At 37.7% G+C, this 22,835-nt stretch overlaps 3 protein-coding genes across 7 annotated transcripts in view; 1 reads left to right on the forward strand and 2 right to left on the reverse strand.

Annotated features, from left to right (window-relative positions):
• Positions 1-59: 59 nt before the first annotated feature.
• On the reverse strand, positions 60-8,501 carry mep1ba (meprin A subunit beta a). The gene is made up of 14 exons (XM_083563397.1): positions 8,423-8,501; positions 5,605-5,623; positions 5,149-5,208; positions 4,999-5,042; positions 4,789-4,867; positions 4,522-4,639; positions 3,422-3,600; positions 3,015-3,233; positions 2,658-2,810; positions 2,189-2,404; positions 1,579-2,046; positions 609-794; positions 246-482; positions 60-170 (listed from the first exon to the last, which is right to left on the reverse strand). Coding segments are annotated over exons 7-14 (1,503 nt in total). The 5' UTR covers positions 3,444-3,600; positions 4,522-4,639; positions 4,789-4,867; positions 4,999-5,042; positions 5,149-5,208; positions 5,605-5,623; positions 8,423-8,501; the 3' UTR covers positions 60-168.
• rnf125 (ring finger protein 125, E3 ubiquitin protein ligase) lies at positions 6,962-14,572 on the reverse strand. 2 transcript variants are annotated; one of them, XR_014537083.1, is made up of 9 exons: positions 14,364-14,572; positions 13,393-13,489; positions 12,626-12,708; positions 11,868-12,179; positions 11,734-11,772; positions 10,242-10,350; positions 10,003-10,110; positions 8,958-9,901; positions 6,962-7,344 (listed from the first exon to the last, which is right to left on the reverse strand). XR_014537083.1 is itself a non-coding variant. In XM_083563398.1 (8 exons), the coding sequence occupies exons 1-8, from the start codon at positions 14,447-14,449 to the stop codon at positions 9,836-9,838; spliced, it is 900 nt and encodes a 299-aa protein (XP_083419524.1). In that variant the 5' UTR covers positions 14,450-14,572; the 3' UTR covers positions 8,743-9,835. The 2 variants fall into 2 exon arrangements, 1 of the variants encoding a protein (XP_083419524.1); XM_083563398.1 differs by lacking the exon at positions 6,962-7,344 and having other exon boundaries at positions 8,743-9,901.
• A 2,533-nt stretch (positions 14,573-17,105) lies between these two features.
• Positions 17,106-22,835, forward strand: part of trappc8 (trafficking protein particle complex subunit 8) — a 30,487-nt gene continuing 24,757 nt past the window's right edge. For 2 of the 4 annotated variants that reach the window (XM_083561860.1, XM_083561861.1), the window contains exons 1-2: positions 17,106-17,463; positions 21,884-22,078. In XM_083561860.1, coding sequence (XP_083417986.1) covers positions 17,307-17,463; positions 21,884-22,078 — 352 coding nt within the window. In that variant the 5' untranslated portion in view covers positions 17,106-17,306. The remainder of the gene's footprint in view (positions 17,464-21,883; positions 22,079-22,835) is intronic. The other 2 variants (XM_083561862.1, XM_083561863.1) reach the window with 2 other exon arrangements.

Below are 22,835 nucleotides of genomic sequence, written 5' to 3' on the forward strand. Positions count from 1 at the left end.
GGGGTCTTTTTCTTTTTTTTTAACTACTCTTGCACAATGTTTAAATACACAAGATATGTTTGCAAGCAATTATATTTAATTTTAAGTCATAAAGATTCGGTTGGATTAAATGCATATGAATGAGCAGCAAGAGCTATTTTCCAATATATTGTATGCCAGCTGGAGAATTTCTGAAAAGGAAAAAGAATCATAATACAGAGAATGGCAATATAAATTATTACATGATTACAATATTTATCACTTACAGCTGTTTACTGTTTCTGGTACGTTTCCTCTCTCGGTGTCTGTTTCTCCACTTCTTTGGAGTCTCCTGACACCATACACCACACTTGCAAGCACAAGCAACAATGTAAGCAAGGCTACAAAAGCAAAAACCACAGCTGATGTAGTGTTTACAGCAGACAGACTGGGTAAAGCGCTTTTTCCCTCAATGTAGCCAGCAGGCTGAGGTACAGGTTGAGTCTCCAAAAGTCCAGTAGCATCTGTGCAAGAAAAGCAGATGAACAAAAACAATTATGTTGTGTGACATTGGTTTCAAGATGCTTAGTAAGCACCAACAAGGTTAAAATTTATTCATTTCAATAGCGACATAAGTTTCCCAAATTTACCTTCTAGACTAAGGAGGAAGATGACATCACTTCCTTTAATGAAATCCCGACTCTTTAGACGGCTGTGAGTGATGAAAGAGCTGGTGCCAGTACCTGGTCCTCTGTAATAAAAGGTACCGTCTGGATTTTTTACAAGACTGCCCACCTTCTGTGGGTCATCCCAGAAATATTCGATGTTTCCCAGAGCTTCAGGAAGGAAAGACCTAATTTAAATAAAGTCTCTAATTTCAAAATAGTTGCCTTTTCCCCCCTCTTGTTGTGAACAATTATAATCTAAGTAGAATATCAGAAATATGAATTATTAAATGTTGCAATGTACCGATATCTAGTATAAATTGCATACAGCGCATCTGGAAAGTATTCCCAGTGCTTGACTTTTTTTCACATTTTATGTTACAGCCTTATTCCACAAAATTCTACAAACAATAACCCATAATAGTGATTTAAAAGAAGTATGTTTGAAATCTTTGCAAATGTATATCAAAAAATAAAAAAAGTATTCACAGCCTTTTCCATGACAAAATTGAGCATAGATTTCAAACACACTTCTTGAAGTGCTATGAATAATTTTCAGATGCACCATGCATATGATTTTGTAAACCACCATGTCTTCTTGTCACTTCTGATAGCTAGCCATGCAGTTGTTAGTAAATAAGCTTGGCTTTGCTTTAAGTTGTGATATTAGTATTGAACTGCATTGACAAATTCTCAGCAATATATATTTAACAATAATTGTCAAATGTGTCAAAAATATACTGTACCATCATAATTCTATTTTTGTTATAAGGTAAGATAATCAGGCTAGATTAGCTTGCAAGTTCTTTGGCTAAAGGTTTAAATAGGAATATTCCATTCAAGAAATCATAGCCAGTGAAAATGTTTTGAAAATGTTGGTGGTGGAGGTCAACCTCCTTCTAATCCCTGTCTCTGTTTTAAACTCTTTTAAACGTATAATTTATTTGGTTCTTACAGTCGGTGGAGGTCTTGCTGGGATCAGTGGTGATCATTCTTTGATTATCCATGCGTTGCTGAATATTTGGATGCTGGTCCATCAGTGCTATGGTAGCCTGTCTCCATGGGCATGGCCATTGCAGTTGACTATCATTGGGACCAGAAGTCAAGTGCAAGTACATGCCCATATTATTAGAACTGCCTGTTTTTCCATTAATGTACAAACCAATCTGGAAAGAGTAGCCATCAGGAGATAAGAAAGTCGGGCTGTAGATTTTGGAGCCAACAGGTGTTGTGGCAAGGAGGCTGGTAAAGTTTCGTATGTTCCATGTATGATGAGGACATTGTGTTTCTGACAGGTTGACATCATCCAGAGAGAGACCTCCTTGAGATGTTCTCATTCCCTTCACCCCTTCAAACACGACCCGGAACTTTTGAGATGCGTCTAGAGTCACATGGTGAAGCTCCCAGGAGTTTCTCAGGCCACCTATTTCAGAAAAGAAAAGAAATTGTTAGCCATAATGCAAAATTTGTAATTGCAAGGACTAAAATACTAGCTTGTTGTTCAGGCTGTGTCACAAAACCATGCATCAAATTTGCAACTATTTTTACATTACTGTATAAATTACCCCGGAATGTCTGAATGAGTCTCAACACTGCTTTAGGATTTTCCTTGGTATATTCATGAACCCATATGTTTAGCTGGTCATCAGCATTCCCGCTGTTGTACATGTAGAATTGCAGGCACTGGCGTCCTCGTTTGGGATAAAAGAGTCGACTTTCCAAGTAAGCGTTATCTCCAGGGTTCCCTGTCGCTGTGCTAAAATGCATAAAAAAACCTATACCTGCAATGAAAAAGCAAACAATTTATTATTTGCATTGTAATAAAAATATTTTAGTGTTACATTACAGTCATATTGGGTTAGAATAAAGTAAAAAAGAAACACTAATCTGAGAGAATGATCAATTCCATTCTCATTTGCTTATATGATCTTATCTAAAAAGGGATAAGTGTTATCAGTAGAGGCTCATGATCACTGGAATGTACGGCTTATAAAAGTTACAATGATATTTTTTAACTGTAATAAATGTCCATACCATTACACTGGCCCATGTTAGTGTAGTCTGTGTTTGCACCACCATCCACACTTTTCACACGCACCCACTTTGCCTTTGCATCTTCTCCCTGGATCATACCACAGATATTAGGCTGCTCAAAACTACAAGAGTCCATGAAGGTGGAGGTGGTGGCTGAAAATAATGATAAAAATAATAATAAAACCGAGCTAGGCAAAAGAACAATATTCTTCATTAGACATTTGAGTTCAGTTTGAGGTTACTAGCACTTTATTGTAGCATAGGCCATATCGTATAATAAATGAGTGTAATAAAATGATTGAATATTTTACTGACATCATAAAAACAATAAATTATAATGGAAAGGGCTGCACCTACTGCAGTTATACAGCCTATTTAGCTTGCGCACATCACTGTAACTGAACTCCATGCGTTGGCCAATGATGTCCATGAACTCTGGAATCTTAGTGACGATGGTCGGTTTAGAATCCTTGTTAAAGGCAGTTTTACTGTAGTGCATAACAGAGGTGTAGTCGTAAGGGAAGCCTAGAGCGCTGGACACTGTGTCATCGTAATTGTTGAAGTTGTGCTCTTTGCCTAGGTATAATGCAATGCAATGAGTCATAGAGTGTACGCAAGTAAAACAAATAGATTTTTAAAAAGTTCAATAGTAAAATTAAATGAAAAAAATGTATGCATAGTGCATCACATTATTATCATGTACTGTCTTTATTGTCGATATGATCCTAACATATTAAGTTAATGGCCCATTGTTGCAGTTATACCAGCTTCAATCTGGTCCCACATGATGTTGACGTAATCGTTTCGGTCGGCTCTGGATTGCTCGTGCCAGAAACCCAGAGCATGCAGGAACTCATGCTCCACAGTTGCAAGGCGATCACAGTTGTTTCCAATTGATAACCTTTGCTTTCCTACATGACGATTCCCCACAGATGAAAAACACCTATAAAATCAGAATTGTGGTGGGAAAAGAAAAGGATGGGAGAGACTTCATTTTCTTGCATTGAGAAAAACATCTGCCTACAAACTGAGAGGTGGTGTTGAGCCCATAACCGTGTTCTTCTGTGGCAATCATCAATGAATAGATACAATAAGGTTTTTCTGTGTTTGTGATGTTTGTGGTGTGTAAATCATTTACAATCTATCAATGTATTTTTTTATATGCAGCTATAGTATGTATACAGTGTGTTCACTTCCTTTGATAGCATCTTCCAAGTGCAATGATCCTTTTTGTTCTGATATCAAGGATTGATTCTGGAATCATTTGGATTCGTTCCAAACCAAGATAAAGTTCTGTGCAACATTTCTACTGGTCAAAGTGTAATGTGTTTTTATGAGTTAAATCACTTGAAGTGTGATTTATACTGTATATCAAGAAAATGTCAGGTTTTCTACATGAACCACAACATCAATCCCTATTATAACACAACCAAAAGAAGACATTTTCAGCTCTCTGGCATTCAGTGGTTCAGCTTGGTGTGGATCGTGCCTGAGACCATTTGAAGCAAACCTTAATTAATTTCCATTTATATTATTTTGCAAGTGTCCTGGGCTACTTACAAAAGTGCCTTAGTCTCTATTGAATACCTTCTGATTTGTACCATGATTTTAACAATAGACATTATTACAAAGAAGCTGTACAGAAATAAACATATAAAAAATATAGATTTTAAATGGCAGTGGTGAAAGGGGGGAAAAAAAACTCATACCAAAGGAACCCATCCTCATCTGGTTGATACCTAATATCCATTCAGTATAGTCTTATCATTGTTAAAATTAGCAGCTCTTTACTAAGTGTAAAACTGTTAATGGCAGATGCATGTTCTGGTGTTAAAAAGTGTGTGAATGCCCAAGTCTTTCTTACCCAGAACCTTTGAATACAGAAATGTAGTTTGGCTCGCCACTCCAGGGTTTGAAGTTAATACAAGTCTTGAGTTGATATTGCTCGAATGCTTTCAGTACCACACCTTTAGCATTTATCTCTGTGCACAATCAAAATAGTAAGGAGATGTACAGGATGTTAGAGTGATATTAGTGGAATTACACTGAGTCTTGTCTCATTAGATTATTAGACTTTTTTGTCAATATTTCTGTTTTTTCTTTATTAAAAAAGGCTTAGGCAGGTTCTTACCCAAGCTGTCCTCCAGATAGTAAGGCACAGTGGTCGGCCACCGATATTCCGAACCCAGAATACTGTTCTTGCTATCTCCCTGTTAATTAATTCATGTTGTTGTGACATTTAAGCAGCTCCTAATCAATAATAATGAATATCGGATTCCGTATATGCAAATTGTAATGTTACAGAAAATTGACAAGCAGGTACATAAAGTGATGTGCTGACCTTTTTAATCACTATGTCTCCCTCTTCCAGATCAAGTCCTGCTTCTGTGACACAGACACAGTTGCTAATGGCAAACTGATTCATAATGCAATAATAGCATAAATATATCAAACATGCCTCAACACACTAATGTAATATTTTTACTCATACCTTCATTTATTTCAAAAATATCCCAGTCTTTTCCATCATCGATGTCCACTTCTGTAAAACCTAATATTAAAAATTCCAAAAATCATGTCATCAAAATATTATTTGATGGCCAAATTTGTTGGTACCACTCTACAAGGAACCTATAATTTTCTCTGAAATAACTTAAAATGGACAAAAGTAGTTGGTGTGCAGCATTGTTTATGGTAGGATTCAAATCAGGGTTCATAAAAGGCTACTTCAGAATAATGTAGTGTTTTGTTCTTAGCCTTTTAAAAAATATAATCGAGCTTCCTCCATGTTTCCAGCCATATGTATTACCTATATAAGTACCTAATTTTACTAATGCCCTGATTTTACTTAAGTTGTCTAAATGAGCATCAATTCTCTAGAAACATACTCCAAAATCTAGTGGAACATTTTCACATAAAGATAAAGAGAGAGATGCTTATGTCTTACCTGAGATAGAAGAAGCTGACTATTAAAAAGGAAACATAAAATGATTATTGGTAGATTATGCTAATCATTTGCTACATAACAAGACAATCAAGATAATGTTTCAAATAATATTTTTCTGCACTGTTGTTTGGTGTTATTTTGAACTGTTCACTTGGTTACTCACTGGTCATTTCATTAAAGACTTTCATCATAAACTATCTTGCTTGCATTCTGCATTTGGGTTCTTCTCCTAGTCTCACCTCCTTACAGTATAATCTGACCAAATATTTGGCCAAGGGCGCTGTTTTGCTCCAGAGTACCACCTTGGGTGCCGCTCCACTCACTTATCCTGTTGAGGTCACCACTGCATGCCAAAGCCTTGCTAACTATGTTGTTCCATCTCCGGGTGTCTCTAAGGTGTTCGCCTGGCCCTCTGGTTTCACTGATGTCTTGGTCTCCTTGGTCTGCCTCAGATCTCTGCACAGGGCATCGCTCCGCCTCAGACCTCCGCAGAGGGCATTGCTCTGCCTCAGACCAGGTACTTTCCTGACCTCCAAAGTGTTCTACCTGGTGGCGGTCGGCATTAAGTCCCGCTGTGTTCGCTGCTGGCACCCCACCTTTCTCATGCTCTGGCCCAAGGAAGTTTGTGTCTGCCCAGTATATGTTTACTACATATATGTCTCAAATGTATATAAGTTTTCTACAAAATCTTCATTTTGTTCAATGCAAGTGTATCTGCACTTGACAAAGATTTGGATTGCTCCAGAAGAAAAAAACTGTTGAGCTTAAATATAATTATTAAAAATTTGACTTGCCATTAATCGATATTCCTTAAAAAATTACATTTGGTATATAGATTTGCAGATTTATCACTAAGGAAATCCTGAAAGCAATAGTTATGCGTTCTTTTGGAGTTGCTGCTTTTTTAAGATGAGCAGTTTCAGCAAAGACTCGATTTATTTACACAATTAGACATCTATTTATTATTTACTTATCACATTTGCACCGATCTCATTATGCTTGAATTAAAAACAAGGAAAATGCTTACCAAATAAAGTCTCTCTGCACATAACACATAGACAAGCAGATGGGTCCCAAATGAGCCCATAGTTACTGCTGCATGTATGTAAGCTGCTGTAACACACTCTGCAGCCGTATGTGTTTATGTACGAAGTACAATAAAAAGGAGGAGAGCATGCTGTGTTAGCAGTGAACTGTGATAAGGATGGTGAACTGATAAGACACTGACTGATAATTCTGACCAGTGGTGATGCAGTAAATACGATTTTTAATAGTCATGTTGTATAACGATTATATAATAAGATTTTCCATCAAATTCCACGACGATATTATTGTGTCATGAAATAGAGCCAAAGGGGAATGCCAGTGCAGACTTTTATTGCTGAGTAGTGCAAAAAAAAAACACAAAAAATATATACACAAGCAACAAAAACCAAAACAAGACTGAAACTAAAAGCATAAAACAGAAATCACAACAAAGAACATAGTAGACATTAAGAAAAGCCTGACAATGAGAGAGATTGAAAGAGAACTTAAATAGTGTTGCGAATTAAGATAAAACAAGATTTCTGGTTATATAGAATTATATATAAAATCTAACAACAAATACATTTTAGTTGTTTTTGGTTGTGCCAGGAGGATTTCACTTAGATGCTTCCACTTCTTTCTTTTTTATTGCACATATTTTAAATCTACAGGTCATGCAGAGAGAATAGAGGCATGGATTGCTGCATATTAATACTAATAGATTATTTTAAGCAAAAGTACTGTAACATCTGATCTGTAAATGTCGATTCCATGTGATTACAACAGACATGTATTAGAAATCCAGATTTTTTTCTTGGCTCCCTGGTTATCCTCGCCTGCCTGATCACCAGTTAGGACTTTATGTGTGTTTTTGCTTTGCCCTATTTTGCTCTTTTAATTGTACCTGATTTCTGGACTAATTTGTCAAGCTGTGTTTTTCTTGCTTGCCCTCAGTCTTCCATGTTTGGATGATTGAGCTCTTCCTTGGTTTATGTCATTGAAAAGTCTTTTTGGGTCTGTGCTTTTGGGACTGTTTTCTGCACTGTTGTTTGCTTCGTGAACTGTTCACTTGGTTACCTTAGCCTTAATGCCTGGCTGGGGTATTGCCCAGCTTTCCCGACCTGCAGAGCTCACCGACACCCCCCAGCCTGTCAGCTTGGCCAAGCTCGCCCCACTGGGGACTTCAGACACAGGACACAGATCCGATCCTAAGCACCACAAAAGTTTTTTCTCTACTCCCGAGCCCCGACAAGGTCCTTTTGCCACACTCCCGAGTCCTGACAAGGTTGTTTCTCTTCTCCCGAGCACCGTCAAAAACTACGCTTTATTCCAGAGTCTCGCCGAGGGTGCCGCTCTGCTATGGAGTCCCACTGAGGGCACCGCTTCACTCCCTTGTCTTGTTGAGGTCACTATTGTACACCCGAGCCTCATTGACTACGTTGTTCTACCCCCGGGTTTCTCCAAGGTGTTACCTTGGCCCTTGGGTTTTGCTGACATTGTGGTCTCCACAGAGGGAGACCATGTACTTTTCCGACCTCCAAGGTGTTCTATCCAGTGGGGGTTGGCCTTAATCCCGCTGTCTCTGCAGCCGGCACCCGACCTTCCTCATGCCCCAACTCTAGGACATTCATGTCTGCCCAGTTGTTCCCTCCACCAGACCCCTAAAAACCATGAAACCATTAGGAAATATTAGTTTTTGTTTTTTTTACACATTTAGACATCTCTTTGTTATTTACATATCACATTTGCACAGATCTCAATATGCTTGAATTAAAACAAGAAAAAAGCTTACCAAATAAAGTCTCTCAGCACAAGCAGAAGGGTCCCATATGAGCCCATAGTTACTGCTGCTGCATGTATGTAAGCTGCTGTAACACACTCTGCAGCCGTATGTGTTTATGTACGAAGTACAATAAAAAGGAGGAGAGCATGCTGTGTTAGCAGTGAACTGTGATAAGGATGATGAACTTATAAGACACTGACTGATAATTCTGACCAGTGGTGATGCAGTAAATTATTAATAATGTCATATTGTATAACGAATATATAATCTAATTTTCCAACAGATTCCACCACAATTTTATTGTGTCATGAAATAGAACCAAAGGTGAATGCCAGTGCAGACTTTTATTGCTAAGTTGTGCCCAAAAAAACACAAAGAAAAAAATACACAAGCAACAAAAACCAAAACAAGACTAAAACTAGGAGCAAGTTATCACTGCAAAGAACATAGCAGACATCTAGAAAAGCATGACAATGAGAGAGATTGAGAGAGAACTTAAATAGTGTTGCCAATCAAAATAAAACAAGATTTCGCATATTAATACTAATAGCTTATTTAAATTAAAAGTACATTTACTTCTGATCTGTAAGTGTAGATTCCATGTGATTACAACAGACATGTAATAGAAATCCAGATTGTCAGGGAGCTTAGAATAAACAAATATTCCAATCTCAATGAAACACAGTAGCATTAGTGTATACTATATGGATAAAAGTATTGGGACACCTGACTTTTTCACTCAAATGTAGTTTTCCTCAAACTCTTAACACAAAATTGAAAGCCCACAATTGTGACAATTCTTTCGTGCAAAAGCCATGAAGATATGGTTTACGTTGGTTGGAGTCGAAGATCTTGAGTGGCCTGTTATAGAGTTTTGACCTCAACCCTATCAAACACCTTTGGCATGAATTGGAGCTCTAGTTGCACCCCAGGTCTCCTCATCATACATCACTACCTGGCTTTACTAACACCACTGTTGTCAAATAGAATAGAAGAATATATTTTATTTGTCACATATACATTACAGAACTGTGAAATTATTTCAAGATGGGGTCAGAGCACAGGGTCAACCATGATACAACAACCCATGGCACTCAGTTGTTAAGGCTTCTAGTGGAACATCTTCCCAGAAAAGTGAAGGTACTATAATGGGGACTAAATGTGGAATGCATTGTTAAAAAAGTACATACATCTCTTATCATCAGCTGTCCACAAACATTTGCCCATATAGTGTACAAGTATGATTGCATTAATGCCTGAAGGTTAAAAGAACCTTTCCCACATGCTTATATGCTGGATGTGTTCTGCATCAATTAACACCCAAACATCTCTGCTTCAGAAGCACACATTTAATGCTGTTATAGTCTTAACAAAAGCTAAGTGATATGTGTTGCATAATTTTTGGGAACAACATAGTCGTGTTTATTTTTGTTGCCATGACCTCATTATGGCATCCTGCAAGTTAACATCATCACTCTGGTAGACATTCTGTTCAGGAAAGAAGCAAAATGCAAGCAGTTATTATAAATCTCTGTGTGTTTTTCTTTTGTTTGTTTAATTCAATAAAGGTATATGTCTGTAGATCTTACAGTTATGTCATCGATGTAGTAGCTGTGGCGGAGGTTAAGATGGCCAATGAAATCCCTGCTGCAGTATGTTGGGTTACCATGAGGCAGCGACACACAAACGGGGCAAACCTAAGGCACAAAAAAAGCTTGCATATCAATGACTTCTAAAACTCTCTGCTACTGTGTTTCTCTGGTTTTCCATCCGTTATATTAGAGATCATGTACTTCTTTGTTGAGTAGCACTTTTAAATCATACTGACCACTTGTCTTCTGTCATTGATGTGGTGTTCATTGCAGTGATCACGCAGATCCAGATCATCCAGGCCACCCTCCTGACAGTATGGACAATTGTATGTCCTCAAGATGTTTCTGCGAGTAAACAGTGTATGTAAAAAATGGATACATTTTCTGTCATGCAAAGAAAATCATTGCAGATATATATATATATATATATATATATATATATATATATATATATATATATATAGAGAGAGAGAGAGAGAGAAAGAGAGAGAGAGAGAGAGAGAGAGAGAGAGAGAGAGAGAGAGAGAGAGAGAAACAGTGGCTTTGTTGTGCATTTTTACTGCAATTTTTGCTTCCAGTTGTCCTCTTAAAGGGAAGCAAATCAATACAAAGTCTGAAATTGATTGATATATGTCAGTGGGGTGCTTTTTTCCAAGATGAGCACAGCTCCATGCATTTTTCAGAGAGGACCCTAAAATAATTCTGTTCATTTTAATATGTATTATCATAGTATTATATAATAATAATAATAATAATAAGAAGAAGAAGAAGAAGAAGAAGAAGAAGAAGAAGAAGAAAAAGAAGAAGAAGAAAGTAATAGAAAAAAAAAGTTAACCTTATTTTTATTAACTGTATATGCTCTGTTTGGTGATTTGTGTAGATTAAAGGTTGTTTTTTTTTTATTACCAACACGTCCACTAGGTGGGGTAATTTCAGCAGGAGATAAAAAAACAATAGGCCAATAGTAAATAAATACAGAAGATGAGGTTTGCGTTGGGAGTGACGAGGATGGAAAGGATTAGAAATTGGTTTATTAGAGGGACAGCGCATGTGGGAAGCAGGAGGCAGGAGGTTTATAGATGTGGTGCGGGAAGACATGCAGGGAGTTGGTTTGAAAAAGGAAGATGTAGAGGACAGAGGGTATGGAGACGGATGATCCGCTGTGGGGACCCCTAATGGGAGGAGCCGAAAGAAGAAGAAGAAGAAGTAGTAAAGAAATACAGAAATAAAAAAATCCTGGCTAGCTTTGTGCAAGCAAAGTGACAAACATTGACATGTCCTCATATCGATGAGGGTCAAAAATAACTAACTGATGTTAATGATGTACGTCGAATGCAGCACTAGGCTTACTGGTTAACCAGTAAAAAATAATTAATAATAAGTCTATTTGGGCCTTATATCTGCTGTTAAAATATTAAAGAAATCATTGATAGTCTTCAAAGCACTTGTTTGCATCGCTCTGGATAAGGACGTCTGCTAAACATTGTGAATGTAAATGTAAATTTTATATGTTACACAGTACTCTAGACCGCCATCATCATCCAAAATATGGCTAAGGAAATACATTTTGAAAGAACAGCATTTATTACTCCAGTACAGATCATGAGCTTTGGTAGTCTTGGTAGTCAGATCTTTAGTGAAGCTGTTTTGGTGGATTGTGGTGGATCAAAAAATTGTCATATACATTATACATGTACTTATTTTGTACAAGTCACTGAGAATACTTACCCTGAATTTTCCATTACAGGAATGTGGGGTTGCCAGTTCCTGTAAGTAAATCCCATTTTAGTGTAGCAAACACAATGCCTGAATGTAAAATATTTAGTCAAATTGAAAATACAAAATGTTTATAATAAACTCACATGTCATAAATGTCATTTAACGAGAGGTATGACGGAGCACTGGGGTTTGCTTGGATGCTGACTGGATTTGGTGCAAGGATGCTGACTGGATTTGATGCTTGGATGCTGACTGGATTTGGCGCTTGGATGCTGACTGGATTTGACGCTTGGGCTCGCACTCTTGGTCTGGGAACTGGCCTCTGCAGAGCTCTGACAGCAGCAAACCTCATACCCTGTGCAGTAGTGTTTGTAACTGATTCAACTGAAGCCTGATTGGGAGTGCTGGTGCTTGCCCTGGCCTGTGCAGAACTTGCCCTGAGCTGGTTGAGGAGACTGGTGTAGAACCCCAAAAAGAGAAATAAGATGTTCTTCATCATTCATATTGTATTCTATCAGTTTCATTAATTTATCTGGCACTTTCTTAAAGGATGAGAAATGATTTATGTATTTTGTAAAAAGTAGGTGTACATTGTTATTGCACCTAAACATTATTTTGGAAGATTTGTACTCACTTAAATATTAGTGGAATTTTAAATGCTTCCTCCAAGCACTCGTTCACATGTAGTATATCAGGTTTTCAAGAGGCAATAACCTACTTTTTACTCCTTACATATTTATTTTGACCATGATTGTGCTTGTAAATAAAAAAATAAATTTTACGCCACATTTTTCTAATTATACAAATTTCCAGATTTTTTAAAATATTTTAACATAACTCCAGCAACAACAAATTCCTACAAAACAAGAAGCCAGTCTATTTATTCACTGTCAGCACTTACCCTTGTATATTTCGGCTAACGGTTCGTGTAGTCTGAGGGGAAGCACCGGTCCCTTGCAGATCGATGCCGCATCGTACAGCATTCTGGGAGAAATAGAGGAAGATAGCTAAACACACAGTCTAGAAATAACTTCCCAAATATTAAAAAAATTGGCTAAGAACCAATGAATTTAATCAATATAACACAAATCATCTGGACCAGGAAACAAATATATCTTCACTTCTGTGAATAATAAATGAGCCTAAAGAAAACCTTTACATTGTTTTAACAACAAATTGTTAGTCAGAAAATTTTCAAGAATTAAACAGACTCCTGAGCCTCTCATGTGTTACCATTGTTTGTTTTATTTTGCTGCCACTGTTTAAGGGCAAAGCCAGAAACAAAGAAATTCCCTTTTATAATCTTTTATGCAACGCTAAAATGTTTGATGTAAAAACAGCACGTCAAAAATTTACAAGTGTCTGGATGTACAACATTTTTGTTTTAAAAATATTTTCTGGTTTATCTGTCACACCAGATCACCTAGCAAGAGCGTGGAAGCAAGCTTATGAATGGGACTCATAGAGCAGAGAGAGATCTTCACTTTGAGAGTTAATTCTTAATCATTTCCTGACCAATGATTTGTTCTTAAGACCATTGAAAGTGTAATATTGTGATATTTTAGGGGGCTTGATCCATTTCGTTTATACTCAGGAATGTATATCAATCTATATTTTATATTCAGCAGCAATACTGTACATCACAGATATTATGATGGCTGGTCTTACCCTAAATAAACTGCCTGCATGGTTGTTTATTGGGCTCCTACAGTAGGGACACTGGGGTCTGGATAAAACTGCTTGTCTTAGGCAAGAATGACAAAATCTGTAAAGAGAGAAAATCATCATTATCATATTCCAACTATTTGTTTTCAAGCTGGAATTTTATAAAACCACAATATAATAATAAATCATATGATCACTCAGCTTGGACGTCAGTCCTATCAGCATGTTTACCTTCTGTCATGCACTGGAATTTCCCTTCACAGAAATACTTTCACTTTGCAACTCAAGGAACTTGATGCATTTATAGGACGTTGTGTTAACCTTTTCAATTCCATCTTATAAAGTGAAACATTTCGGACCCTGAGCATAAGTCATTTCACATGAAATTTAGATTGAACAACTGGATATAATCTACATTCACAGTAACTACTATGATAAATTCTCTACAAACATTTCCTCTTATGTATATTAATCATTATATAAGCCACAACAAGACCATTCATCCAAAGTTAATGACTGAACTAAAGTTATTTACTCTTTTAAATACTACACTATTCTTGAATATATGTTTAAAATAGTGTTCCCCAGAGTATGTTTGTAGTTATTACGGCTGATTTGCACATGACAGGATTTGTATTTATTATTTCAGTGTTTCAAGTTTATTGCCATGTGTATAAAGAGTGCTTTAAACCTTGATATTCAGTCAAATTCTTGTACACTCCTATCCAGCCCAATACAAAATAATCAACTTTTATCAATTTAATTGATAAACGTCACATCTTTTGTTTTGATCTGGTTTTAAAAGGCTTGAGCTGTATCTGTTTTGACAACTCAATAATCTACACAAATAGTTTTGCTTCTCTGAGACATCCTTTTGTTAGTGTCTACAAGTACACAACCTGGACCCATACTGTAAAAACCCACAAAATCTCTCAATAGAACAGAGTGGAATGTTATTCACATTATGTACTTACACTTTTCTACAGCATGGAACTGGAGGTGAAGGATTCTGCAGAGGGCCATAACACACAGGGCAGTCTTCATCCATGGTGCTGTCCATAATAGCTCCACTGCCTATGCTAGCCAGGTCGTGACTACAGCTCACTGACAGTGAAGTTTATACTCATAGCTCATAACTGGGTGGTTTGAGATGCCTGTCATAACGTGACTTGTTGTTTGAGCATATCAACTTCCTTATGCGACCTTAGGCAGTCAGGTTGTGCAATAGAGATGAGTTGGGTGTGTGTTACTGTAGATAAACACCATGTCTTTAAATTTGTCAGTGCAATAAAAAAGTTAATTCCTTGCCTTGTTCTAAATCAAATCAATGTGTATATATATATATATATATATATATATATATATATATATATGCTTTGTAATACTTTCTGTGACAGAGTTAATTATATAAAGGGGAGACCTCGTTCTTTGAGCTGGGTACTTATCAACAAATTATTTCTGGCCATGAAAGATTTTCACTTTCGAAAGGGAAACCTTAGAAAGGTCAAAGATACAGTATATAAATTTCATATGACACAGGAAAATCCCCTGTCGTACTTTCCTGAAACTCGACAAGTCTAACTTTAAAAGCTGACATGAAGTTATTTAAATTGTAAAAGGTATTTACAAGAAACAAAAAGCATCTTTCATTTTACATATTGATATTTCACATGCAGCCTATATATTATTATTATTATAGTATTAAACCATACGGGTAATTTCTTTTGTTTTTATTAGATATTAGTGTAGCTGTTTGTGTTTGTCAGGTTTGTTTTTCACAACCGCTGTGGTTTCATTTTCAAAAACCATGAGCATTAATAGTTGATGGCTCATGGCTGTCATGTTGGATAGAAGCCCCAACACACACACACATATTAGTGTTGTTAGATCAGACCCTTAGATCAGACAAGTCATACTTAAGGCCACCAGGCCATTTCTGGATTATATCCAGCCTGTGAGGTAATATCAGATTTCTTTTATAACTGGCACAGTTGGACTTTCTGGTCGCTACACAGTTTCTACACTGTTTCCCTGAAACAATGTCCCATCACCCCCTACAGGCTGCTCGAACGCTCTGTATGTTTTGGAAGCACATATCTGTGTGAGCAACTTTTCTGTTAAGACGTCAAGCAAAAACACACACAGGTGTCGTCTCTCTGATACACACCTTCACTCTATCCTGAAAGTCGCAACAGCTCAAAACTGAACCTCAAACATTAATGAACAGACAGACAAGAAAAGGTGCAAAGCATCTCGGTGGGGCGAATGCGCATTTAACTTGCTGTTTTATTTTCACACTTTATCCAAATGATGACCATGTTGACCCTCTACACCGTCCCAGGATTTCATTTTCGCCCCCTCTATGACAGAGTTTGACCCCACTGCATTAGATAGTTGTTTTGGATCCAGAAAAATGTCCTGTTCTTGATGCTCCTTATTTGTTTTATTACTATTATTATAACTATTATTAGTATTATTACTATTAGTAGTAGTAGTGGTGGTGGTTATAGTAGTAGTAATGCATTTATGGTTTTTTGAAGCAGGTAACTATGATTGCTTTCTTTATTACCAAATATATATTTTTATTCTTAAAATTATATACAGTATTTTTATCAATTCTCCAGGTTTTATATGTCTATCTTTATGGTTTCATATAAACTATATTGAAATAGTTATTTTTATTTATTTTCATTTACTTTCATTCGGTTGACCTAACATTAAAAACCTTCAGCTTGAACTTACAATATTCTTGTAAAAAATGTATTAATTTATTTATATACACCCATTATATCCCAGATGTATACAGACACAATGATGCTACACAGTATTAAACACGATCCTGTCCAAATTTTTTGGAGAAATGCGAACAAATAAACAATTCTTCATCTGTACACTGCACCTCACATTGTCGTAATCATTGCTACTGTTTTTGGTCCGTTATACCTCATTACATATTGCACTTCCTTTTTTGCACATCCAAATATATTTGCTGCACATCTAAATATATTTGCACCTTTTTATTATATAATATATTTTCTCAGTGTAGTGTTCTCAGTGTATCAGTGTTTCTCAGTTATAGCACTTTTGTTAAATACATAAAAACAAATGTAAAACAAATCCCTTGTTCAGCAGTATAAATGACATTAAAATTGTCAGTTGCTATGGATAATTGCATCTTCTATTACTTCTTTTTTTTATTCTCATATTCTCTCATATTTTGTATTAATAGACCCTTTTTATTTAATGCACTATTTCTGGTCATTTCTGTAACTGTCCGTGACATATACAAATCTTGTAAAAAGACTTTCTATATATTATCGAAAATAAATTGTCATATTGTCTTGGTAGATAATTTTGTTCCAGAAACAGAAAACACTAAAATGTGTAAATTAAAGAAAAAAATAATAATTTTGGGTCTTGTTAGTCTGTCTGCACTTACAATATTTTACAAAACATATATATATATATATATATATATATATATATATATATATATATATATATATATATATATATATATATATATATATATATATATATAATGCTGAAATCCTCGATTTATGCTCAGATTGTTGATCATTTCAGCTCTACTTTTACTATGGAAGAAAAGCAGCACCCTTTGGCTGAATCCCGAACGACTTCGTTGTATACACTATCTAGGGGGTATACTAAGGGTTTCTGTGCACTATATAGAACACTGTGTATTGTGAGTTGGTGTATTTGGGCTGCGACCGGCGCTGTGCGGAGTCGCCTGACAGCCGCAGTGCTCGATGGGAGTGAAACAGATGAGGAGACGCTAAACGTTAGGGTACATCATGGCTGCCGCCGCGGCTCGGCACTAGACGGAACAGTTGTTTTTCTAAACTCGGGAAGCTAGTTGCGTTTTGATTTCGGGTTAAAAGGCAGAGGAGACCGCCATGGCTCGGTGCGCCCAGTCGGTGCACGAGTTCATCCAGGACTCGTTCGTGCCCATGGTGGCCGTGTTGTGCAGCGACGACGCCGAGAGACTGAGCCGCAAAAACAACCTGAGCTTCCACGAGCTGCTGCGGCCTTTCTGCCGGCTGACCTCGGAAGGTACGAGCCGATAGGATATCCCGAGTTTTTTATTTTCAGCTTTAATGGAACACACACTTTTGGACGATTTTCTCATTGTATTATAAGTTTGACACGCACACACACACACACAGGGTTAGCATTAGCAGGATATCGTTAGCGTCCTGCTCCCTCGGGCACATTGACAGGATCCGGAAAACTGTTCGTCCCAAACTGCATCCTAATGGACGAAATAGTGTCAAAATATAACAACAAACCAGCTAAATAGGGCACTCGGTAGTACCCCTGGGTGATCTGATACTACGTGGTTTGTAACGCAGCCGGGCCCTGAATGCGTGTGTGACACCTGATCGGGTTTTTGCCGGTGACCCGAGTAGCTCGGTAGGATTAGATATCCTCAGCTAATCTCTTTAACATCTACATGTACTTCCACTTTTTTTTTCTCGTGGTCCAAATATTAACTCGCCATGTTCGCATTAATCGCCTGACAACACCCTCTTTAGCTAATAAACTGATTAGTGGACCGCTGAGTGACCTGGTGTATATGCTTCCGGACTGACACAGGTGGGCGTGGTTTAAACCGGAACGAGCTTTTTAAAATTATTATTATGTCGCCTCAATTTAAATATGAACCTTTAGAAATTTGGCTCAGAGAAAATATGTTGTGGAATGTGTTCTGTTTAAACACACAGGTAGAAATGTTGAGTGTGTGTGTGTGTGTGTGTGTGTGTGTGTGTGTGTGTATGGTTGGGTGGGGCTCCAGTGCCTCAGCTTCATAAAGTTCATAATGGGCTTCTTTCCCCTTATTTCCACCCTATAACTAAAGTAATGCAGTCACGTTCCACAGTTTGTTCCCCTACTTTGTGTTAGAACACAAGCATGAAGACTTTTTCAACTCGAAGTTCAACCTTGATGAGCTCGGACCTGCAAATTTGTCTCCGGTGAAGACTTATGAGAAGTTTGACACGTCCCGGGATAATCTCTCCTAAAAATCCAAGATGGAAGAAGTAGAAATTAGAAATCTGTCGCACCATCCACAGCGTTATAAATATATATTATATGAACAGAGACTCCTTCTGGTTTGCGGTCGCTTTGTATGCAGGAACGTCTATAGTTTAACGTTGGGGTGTGATGTCACACCCATATGCATAACATGGCTATGCGGGACTATTTCATGCTGAAAGTCATGTGACCACCCCTTAAACACAGCACATCTGCTTCTAGTCTTGTACTGTTGTGTATTTGCACTCTCTGTAGTCTTGTGTACTTCTGAGTTGCACCATGGCCCTGAAGTGACCCATGGTAAAAATAAAAAACACTCAGGTTGGCCTATTAAGATGAATTAAGGTGTCAGGTTGTATTGATAGTTTCCAAAATTCCATCAGGGGTAAGAAAATCACTAATAGCAACATGCACCCATTCTAATGTTAGTATAGAGACTTGCATCATGTCATTGTATTATCTTTTTTGCAGCTGCAAGGGTTTTTTTTTGTTTTTGTTTTTAAAAAGGAAAAATGACAGTCCTCATGGTAAACTAAAGTCAGCGTTCACATTCATCCCAAAGGTGTTGACCTCAATAGGGTTGAGGTCAGAATTCTATAGCAGGCCACTCAAGATCTTGCTCTCCATCCCATGTAAAGCATTTCTTGGCTTTGTGCACAAGGGCATTGTCATGGTTTCGTCTTCTAGTTATAAGTGAAGTGAAAATGTCGTGCTCCCACATCCAAAGAGACCCTGTACAATTGCGTGCTTCCAACATTGCGGTAACAGTTTGGGGATGAAGCGCAGATGACCGTGTGAAAGTCAGACACGTTTGTCCACGTGTGGTGAATGAATGAATGAACATGGTAAAAAAGCATAGTGCAGGCAGAATGATGATGCATCAGTTAATGCACGATTGCATTTGTGCGGACATCTGGATAAAGTCTCAGGTTTGGGATCAGAATAGAAATTAACAGTTAGAGCGAACGATATGTATTTATCCCTGATGAGCAGCCATGTGACTGTGGCAAGGAAAACTCCCTTAGATGTTGAGGAAGAAACTTTGAGAGGAACCAGATTTAAAAGCGGAACCCATTCTTATTTGGGTAATATCAAGAGTGTGATTATAAATAATATATATATATATATATATATATTTATAATTTAAAAAAATTGTATTTTTTTATATATATGTGTGTGTGTGTGTGTGTGTGTGTGTGTGTGTATAATACATTGACCTGATACTTATTATACCTTTCGCTATTAATTATTTGTTACTTATCTGTTTACGTACTTATTATTAAATAATTGCTACCCATCACACATTTATCTGCTTATCTTTTACTTAAGAAAAGTTTATCCCTTAAAACGTAAGTATACTATAGAGAGGATTCGCCCATAAACCCGCTATGTAAATATTTTCTCGCCATTCGTGCTTTCCTGAGTTAGACTGATTGGAGGTTAGAGTTGTATCCTATTTCATATCGGCTCATCAGATATCTAGGGTTAAGATTAGGAATTGTTGCTGGCCGTGTGGAAGCTTGGGGTTTACCTCCTACTAAATATGACCAATATTACAACATTATTTTCAGCCATGATGTGTCTTTTTTACCTGCACTAGCTCAACTCACCTGTCGTTTCTGTGCTTGATACATGTCGCTTTCAGACTCATTATTTTCTTAATTATATTATATAGGATAGAGAGACAGACAGACAGAAAGAAAGAAAACTTGGTTATTGCATAGTACAGGTATACAGTAATGAAATGCAGTTTAGCATCCACCAGAAGTGCAATTATCAGCTGACAGGTGCAGATAATATGAAAATATATGTACAATAAATAAATATAAAGGCTCAGGCAATAAAAATGTACATAAGCTGTTGAAGTACAATAAATAATGAATAGATGAAGTATAATGTAATATATAAATCTAAAGGTTATACCTGCACCATTCATGTGTGGAATTCACTCCTGCTACATTCACACAACACTGTGAAACGTTACATAGTATTTGTCAGCCGCTTCCCGTTTGAGTTTCGTGATCATCCAAGAACCACTGGCGATACCTTGGACATACGCTGTGTTTTTCCAAAAGTTTGTGGACACCTGACCACTGCGCTCGTGGTTCTCGCTGTTCTATAGGGTCCTGATGTCATCGGGTTTAAGAACATTACAACGTTTCTGTGCACAAAATTAGCTTTGGGATTCCCCAAATCCAGTGAAAAGAGTCATCATTCAGTTTAAACCTGGAACTGGATGTTCAACAAGTGCTTGTAAGTGTGAAATAATGGGATATTTCATGATTTGAGGAAAACAACAAGCCTAGTGTCAAGGGTTTCCTTGTGCTTCCAAATAACATGAACTGGGCATGAATAAAAGGCAAGATCTTTTTCTTTTCAATGGAACTCGCGAGGCTTGCCGTGAGCAACTTTTTCCTCATTCCATATGATGAAGCGTCGTTAAGATTGTCTCCAGGAAAGTTTGCGCAGGCCACCTGTGTTACAATGCTAGAAAGGTCAACATAAGTGGGAATAACGAAGCCAACAAGGTTGCAGAAGAACTGGGCAATATTGAATATTTTTCTTTGCATTCAATCCATTGGGGGGGGACTCTTATCATGCACCAACAGAAAGACCCAAAACACACTGCCAGGATAAAAGTGTAGACTGGCCAAAGCAATCACCAGACTCTAACACTACTGAGCTGCATTTGACTTTTTCTAAAAGGGGATTCAAGCAAACACCTGAAAGATGCTGTGGTTTTTCAAGCACGAAAAAAACCCCAACAATTGACGGCCTCGGTGATGTCAGTGGGGCGCCGATTTAATGCCGTAAATTAAAGTATCAGTCTCCTTCGTTTACTCTAAATCTGTCTGTTACACATTTGTTCATTTAAAGATCATGTGATCCGTAACCAAAAGTGACATGTTCTTTGTTGTAACACATTTAAATAAAAGTTAATGACGGGAAATGAAAGCTAGAATTCTGATCTGTCAGTACGTATAATTTCATTTTATTTTTTTATCTTGCACCGAAATAAATGTAATGTATATTGCAGGGTGGAAGAAAAATTGCCTGCCGTTACAACGCTTTCGGAAGAGACTTTGTGTCTGTTCTGTCTGTATTAAAAACTCTTTGTGCGATTGTCCCATGAGAATCAGCTGAACTGCAGTGCTTCTTGTAAAACTGATGACTTGAGGTGCATGGTTTGGACTTCTCTGGGAAACTGGGTGTGTTTTGTGTGTGTGTGTTGCAATGCTAATTAAATTTAGATTCATTTCAGACTGGTCAAAAACATCTTTTTTTTTCCACTAGATTATTTGGGACGTGGTTCATTGCTGCTTGTGTGTGTCTGTGCTCTTGACCTGAAGATATGTGTTTTCCCCTCCATTTTGCTCTGTTTGTTTAATTTGTTGTGGTAAAAACAATCTCACTGTTCCATGGTATCTTCGTCCTGCAGGTCACCTGCGTGACCCCAATAACCAGATCTTGGTGGTGAAGGGGCTCAGGATCAGTGTGACCGAAGTGAACACTCAGCCAGCGCAATCCACCGAGCTTCATGGACTCCTGGGCCAGGCCGTGTTCACCTGTCAGCCTCCCGAAGGCCAGGCTGCTAACGTCATTACTGCTGGAGACTACGACCTCAACATCAGCGGTGAGTCACTCTGAGGGGTAGAGGTGAAAGATGGGTCATGGAAGAGACCCAAAAAGAGTAGAACGCAAAAGATGGAGTCAGGAAAAGCACATGGAGAGATGGGAGAAAGTGACCTTAAAAGAGAAAGATAGTGAAGAAACAATATGGTTGGCAGCGTAAGAGTTTTATGCAGGGGAACGGATGATTAAAGCGAGCAAGAGAAATGAGGGACTGAATGAAATGAAATAACTGGGAGACAATTTGGAGATTAAAAGAGGTATGGACAGAAAACTGAGGTCAAGAAAGTGAAAAAGAGTAGATGGAGAAAAAGATGGAATTAGAGAGGATAGAGATTTAGGGATAGAGGGGCTGAAAGAGAGAGAGGATTGCAGAAAAGAAAGATGGAGAGGCCGGCGAATGGAGGGAAATGGAGTATATAAGAGGATGAGAGAGAACAATGAGCGGAGAGGTTCGGGGGTAAAAAGGAGAGAGGGAGGGAGGATGTTGGGCAAAACAGTAGAGGAAAAGAAAGCCAGCAAGTGAAGGGAAAGAGGAATTAGGCCAGGAGTGGTTTTAGTTTTTTTCCTCTTGAAACTGCAGTTTTTCTTTTGGTAGGTCACCTGTTGCTAACGTGAGCTTGTTAAGCAAATTGAATGTTTTGTTACTGGTTAGAAAGGTTTCTGGTTGTACTGCAGTGGATGAATCCATATTGCCGAGCGTCTTCTCTCATTACCCAAAAAGGGCTGCAAAGGCAAGTGTGTGTCGTAGAGAAGGCGGA

This window comes from Silurus aristotelis (genome assembly GCF_946808225.1).
Source record: "Silurus aristotelis genome assembly, chromosome: 15".
Taxonomy (NCBI): Eukaryota; Metazoa; Chordata; class Actinopteri; order Siluriformes; family Siluridae; genus Silurus; species Silurus aristotelis.